The sequence below is a fragment of the Seriola lalandi genome, unplaced genomic scaffold (assembly GCF_002814215.2).
Source record: "Seriola lalandi dorsalis isolate HSWRI2012SDOR001 ecotype SW California unplaced genomic scaffold, Sedor1 jcf7180002054595, whole genome shotgun sequence".
Lineage (NCBI taxonomy): Eukaryota > Metazoa > Chordata > Actinopteri > Carangiformes > Carangidae > Seriola > Seriola lalandi.
Window position 1 is genome coordinate 128508 of NW_019525148.1, and position 5386 is coordinate 133893.

Here is a 5386-nt window from a genome sequence, read left to right on the forward strand (position 1 = left end):
CACGTATGTGCTGTTTGTCACGTATGTGCTGTTTGTCACGTTACCACTGTTTGATCTGACCTGCTGTCACTCTGCCTCGCGGTGACGTAGTGCGGTCTGCACAACGCCTCAGACAACGCCCTGCGCTTCGTCAAAGAGAACTTCCTGGCAGACGACAGCGTGCGGCCGGAGGGGAGGAGTCTGACCATGGTGTCAGCTGAGCGCTACAGTCACCTGACGGTCCAGAGAGTCCAGGCTGCCAACAACAGAGACTACACCGTCCTGTTCCTGCTGACAGGTGACTGACTGACTGACAGAACTTTTCAGAATAAAAGCTCACAATAGCTTTAAATAAAATGTTGCTGCAATAAATAAACAGATTTTCTCGTGCTGCCAACCACTGATATGTTTAGATCAGTGAGGGTGAAGAGGTAAAACATTAGATATATTGTGTGTGAGACTCTGACTGAGGAACCTGCCTGTTTCAGAGTCCGGTTACCTACACAAAGCGGTGCTGCTGCAGACCGGGGCCCACATCGTCGAGGAGGTCCAGGTGTTTGAGCAGCCGCAGCCCGTCAAGAGCCTGAAGCTGTCCGTACCCAAGGTAAACACTGAGACGACATGTCGTGTGACCTTCGATATAAGCTCCACGTCTGGTCTCCAACACCGTCACATTACACCAACACACTTAACGAAGGAAACATCCACGTCTGTGTGTTGAGCAAAGTGTCAGATGCAGCTTTGTAGGTCCGTCCGTCCGTTTCCTGTTGAGGGCGGAGCTGTGCTGGATCTGGACACTCATCCACCCACTGACTTGTCTTGTTTTACACCGGTGCCTCCCTCCATCTGTTCCACTGCAGGGTGTGATCTATGTCGGCACATCGGAGGGCGTGGTCAGGGTCCCCATAGCGAACTGTTCCTTTTACTGGACCTGTGCTCAGTGTGTTCTGGCCCGAGACCCGTTCTGTGGTTGGGACGCTGCCGGCAGAGCCTGCGTGAAGACCCCCGACACTCAGAGCAGTCTGTGAGTACCGAAGGATTCATGTTGACAGGATGGAAGTGATGGTGATTAGAGACGGACTGATCTGAAATAAAGAAACAGGAAACTGTAAGAAGACGATGGTGTGTGACAGCTGTATCAGGTGACTGTCGTCTTCCCTCCTCAGAGCTCAGGACGTGGACAGAGGGAACGTGGAGGAGGCGTGTTACAGTGTGACGCTGACACACAGAGCCCGGTTTGGACCCAACAGTCTGCCTGCAGGTAAGTGTCCCTGAACGCAGCTGCTGCGCTTTGAGGCTGGTCACATGCTCCACATACACGACGTGAGCGTGACGTTTTCTGACCGTGTTTGGACGACGATCCGTTAACATGTTGATTTAAAGGCAATAATAAACAGGAAATCTATTTTCTTAATTTCTCAACCACTGAGAGCAGAACCGATGACGTCAGTTTATCGATACTCTGCTTTTTAAAGAAGGAACCCCCCGGGTCCCGTTCAGGACCGGATGCAGCACAGTATCTCTGCTCACACAGTGTGTGGAGTGTGTAATGAGCCAGTGAAGAGCATTAGTGTCTTTAGTGTCTCTAACACAGACAGGTGTAGATCGCTGCTGATACCTGATGCCGCTCTGCAGAGGGGAGGGGGGGGGTCCAGGTGTATTCGGGTTTTGGTGAGGTGTAATCTGTATGTCAGCCTCTTGTCCTGCAGGTGAGCTGGTGTCAGTGTCTCTGAATGAAGTGGTGCGGCTGCAGTGTCCCGCGGCGTCCCGGCTGTCCCGGCAGCTGTGGGAGCGTCCCAACAGCCGGCTGTCCTCAGACCTGTACCTGCACCTGGGAGACGGGAGTCTGAGCTTCGTGGCCACTCCCGCCACCCTGGGCCACTACCTCTGCCTGTCCACTGAGAACGGCTACCAGCAGCCAATGGCCATCTACCACGTCAAACAGAAGAGCAGCCCCGTGGCTCAAACTCCGACCAGCAACACCCGGCCTCAGACACGCCCCGTCCCCACCACCCAGGCCGAGGCCAGGCCCGGCCCCGGACCGCACACCTCTGAGGGGCCGAAAAGAAAAGACACGAGACGAGGAGAGACCGAGCCCACGCTGTCCAGCAGGGACCCTCAGGTCATCACCAGACAGCTGGACAGGAACTTCACCCTGTGGACGCTGGAGTCCAGACCGAAAGACACGGCCCCTCGGGACGGGGAGCCGCTGCAGTCGGCCCCGGGGCCCAGCTATCTGAAGGAGCTGGTGGTGGTGTCGGTTCTGCTGGTGCTGTGCCTCAGTTTACTGATCACCATCCTTCTGTACGTGGTCAAACAGCGCTGCCGCCGCCAGACGGTCCCGCAGGCAGGAACGCCGACCAGAGACTCTGACAGAAGGACCCCTGTGGAGCAGGAGGCCCCCAGGGGGAACCAGTTTCTGAGTAAACGCAACGGACAAAGTCCACAAGGCGGACAGGCCAGCGGCTTCGGCCGCAACGGGGCCCTCACAGGCTCCAATGGACATTTACCCAACACCCCCATCTGAACGGTCCCACACATTCAACTGTGACAGATGAGAGCGGAGGTGAGAGGGGGGGGCCCCCAGGTACCAGAGTCATCATGGAGACTGTCAGTCAGCCCAGAGGTTCTGCTGGACTCCTGTGATCCTGACCGGCCACATTTGGATCTAATAGGCTGAGAGACGGTGTTCTGTGGTTCTGAGGCCGGAACACGAGCTGATCCGGTTCACCTGGTTCTGTCAGTGTTTTTATAGAATAGTCAGTGTTTTGATGCCACAGCTCCTGTTGTTACGGGATCATTCTTCAAGAGTTGATCCTGAGCAGAACTGTCGGGTTGTAGACGTGTCTCCTCGAGGTTCTGTGAGAATATATTCTGCCAAACGCACGTTGGAGGGAAGTTGTCCCCGACAGGAAGCCGGGCGCGTCACATTTGCCTTATTTCACGTCTCCTGGGGGCCCAGACATGGATCTGGTCCACCACCATGAAGGAAGTCTCAGTTCCCTCATTTCCTGTCGAGGCGGCGAGGAGGCGGCCGGGCGATGCAGCAGTCCGCTCTTCACTGAAGTCTTCATCCAATCGTCGGCCTCCTCGTTGGTCAGTTAGTGACGCTGCGGCTGATTGGATCTGACGCTGAGAAACTGAACAGATTGAACCCGGGTTCATCATCAGCACCAGGTTTAGATTTTCTTTGTGTTTCTGTCTTTGTCACGTGTCACTGAGCAGCCGAACGTCCCGAACTAAAGAACTTATCATGTTTCAGATCCTCTGATCAGAACCTGGATCCTCACACCAACACTTAGGACATTGACTGACTGACTGACTGACTGACTGACTGACTGTGTGACTGACTGACTGTGTGACTGACTGACTGACTGACTGACTGTGTGACTGACTGACTGATGACTGACTGTGTGACTGACTGACTGTGTGACTGACTGACTGACTGACTGTGTGACTGACTGACTGACTGACTGACTGTGTGACAGATGACTGACTGACTGTGTGACTGATGACTGACTACTGACTGACTGACTGACTGACTGACTGACTGACTGTGTGACTGATGACTGACTGACTGTGTGACTGACTGACTGACTGACTGTGTGACTGATGACTGATGACTGTGTGACTGACTGACTGACTGACTGTGTGACTGATGACTGACTGTGTGACTGACTGACTGACTGACTGACTGACTGACTGGTGACTGACTGACTGACTGACTGACTGTGTGACTGTGTGACTGACTGATGACTGACTGTGTGTGTGACTGACTGACTGACTGTGTGACTGACTGACTGTTTGACTGACTGACTGTGTGACTGACTGACTGTGTGTGTGACTGACTGACTGACTGACTGAGTGACTGACTGTGTGACTGACTGTGTGACTGACTGACTGACTGACTGACTGTGTGACTGACTGACTGTTTGACTGACTGACTGTGTGACTGACTGACTGTGTGTGTGACTGACTGACTGACTGACTGTGTGACTGACTGACTGACTGACTGACTGTGTGACTGACTGACAGTCATCAAAGTTACAACAGTCAGTCAGTCAGTCAGTCAGTGACTGATAAAGCTAGCTGCTCGTCTCACCTTCAGTCCGGTCACGTCTAAGGTCACAGAGCTGCTCACTGTTAGAACGTAGAAGTTAGAACGTCACTGTTAGAACGTCACTGTTAGAACGTCTGTTACGTTCCCTGAGAACATGTGAGGACAGATGTTTGACTGATGCTCTGTGAGTAAAGATGTTGTTAATATTTGTCGTCTTCTTCGATGTGTATTTTTAAACGACGTCACTCTGATGATGAAACTAACGGCTGATTTTCCTCTTTGAAGCGATAACAGATCAGCCATGATTTAGTGAGACAGAAACCTGGTGTGTTCCTTTGAAGGTGTGTTAGGTCCAGGTGTCTGGAGCTGATGTCACCAAGCCCCGCCTCCTGCCGGGCCAGGGTTGAAGACAGTGACTGTGGGATTGAAGGCAGGTCTCTGTTGGACTGAGGGTTTCCTCTCAGCTCTGTGTCACATGATGTTTGACTCCTCTTTAAAAAAAATCGTTTCAGCTGAAACAGCTGCAGCTCATGTCGAGACACTTAAAGAGACAGTCCAGCATTTGGGAAATTAGCTTGTGGCTGGTTCAGGGGGGTCGATGTGTCCAGAACTCTGTCTGTGTCTTACAACAAACAGACTTCAGACGGACTCTGAATTCATCCGTTGCAAAAAATCAGTTTAGTTCTGGACTATCTTAAACCAGACTGTGGCTAAATGAATTCTGGGTAAATTAAGACCGAGGAACAGCCCTGTTTACGCTCAGCAGAACGTGTTTGTCTTTAGGAAGAAATCTACAGTTACAAAGACGTTTTATTGAAACAATAAAAAGACAAAACTGATTTTAAATAAAAACCTTGCTGCTCTCTTTATAACGATGTCGGCAAACTCCAAATTATGATCCATGTTTTCCTGTTTTTTGTTGTTGGGTGCTGCCGGTCAGGTGTCATTGATTGTTACCATGGTAACATTGGTCTTAGGCCTGAGTTAGCCTCGGGGTAAGGTTTCTAATGTTTTTGGCTTAAAATGCGTCAGTCTTTATCTTTGTGAAATGGTCAGACTTGCATCAGACTGGACCGACAGACTGGTCCCTGTTCACACCAGACAAACCAGCTGGAGGCTGCTGGGGATGTGAAGAGGAAAACAAACATCCTGAGTGTTTGGTAGCTGGACTACGAGCCGCACTGATCTTACAAAACTGTGTGTCCTCTCAGAAAGCAGCCAAAGAAATAAAACTACAACTTTCACATGTAAGAGACACGAAACTGAGACTTTATCTTCTCACCGGTCCGTCGTTAGGACACGAGGATTTCCTCCCGATGTCGGGCCGGTCCTTTAAAATGTGTGATG

At 51.6% G+C, this 5386-nt stretch overlaps 1 protein-coding gene across 1 annotated transcript in view; it reads left to right on the forward strand.

Annotated features, from left to right (window-relative positions):
- Window positions 1–4891, forward strand: part of LOC111664595 (semaphorin-4B-like) — a 10348-nt gene extending 5457 nt beyond the window's left edge. The window contains exons 6-10 of the mRNA XM_087177379.1: window positions 91–277; window positions 468–583; window positions 840–1003; window positions 1146–1240; window positions 1674–4891. Of these exons, the coding sequence (XP_087033505.1) occupies window positions 91–277; window positions 468–583; window positions 840–1003; window positions 1146–1240; window positions 1674–2506 (1395 nt within the window). The 3' untranslated portion in view covers window positions 2507–4891. The remainder of the gene's footprint in view (window positions 1–90; window positions 278–467; window positions 584–839; window positions 1004–1145; window positions 1241–1673) is intronic.
- The last annotated feature ends 495 nt before the right edge of the window (window positions 4892–5386 follow it).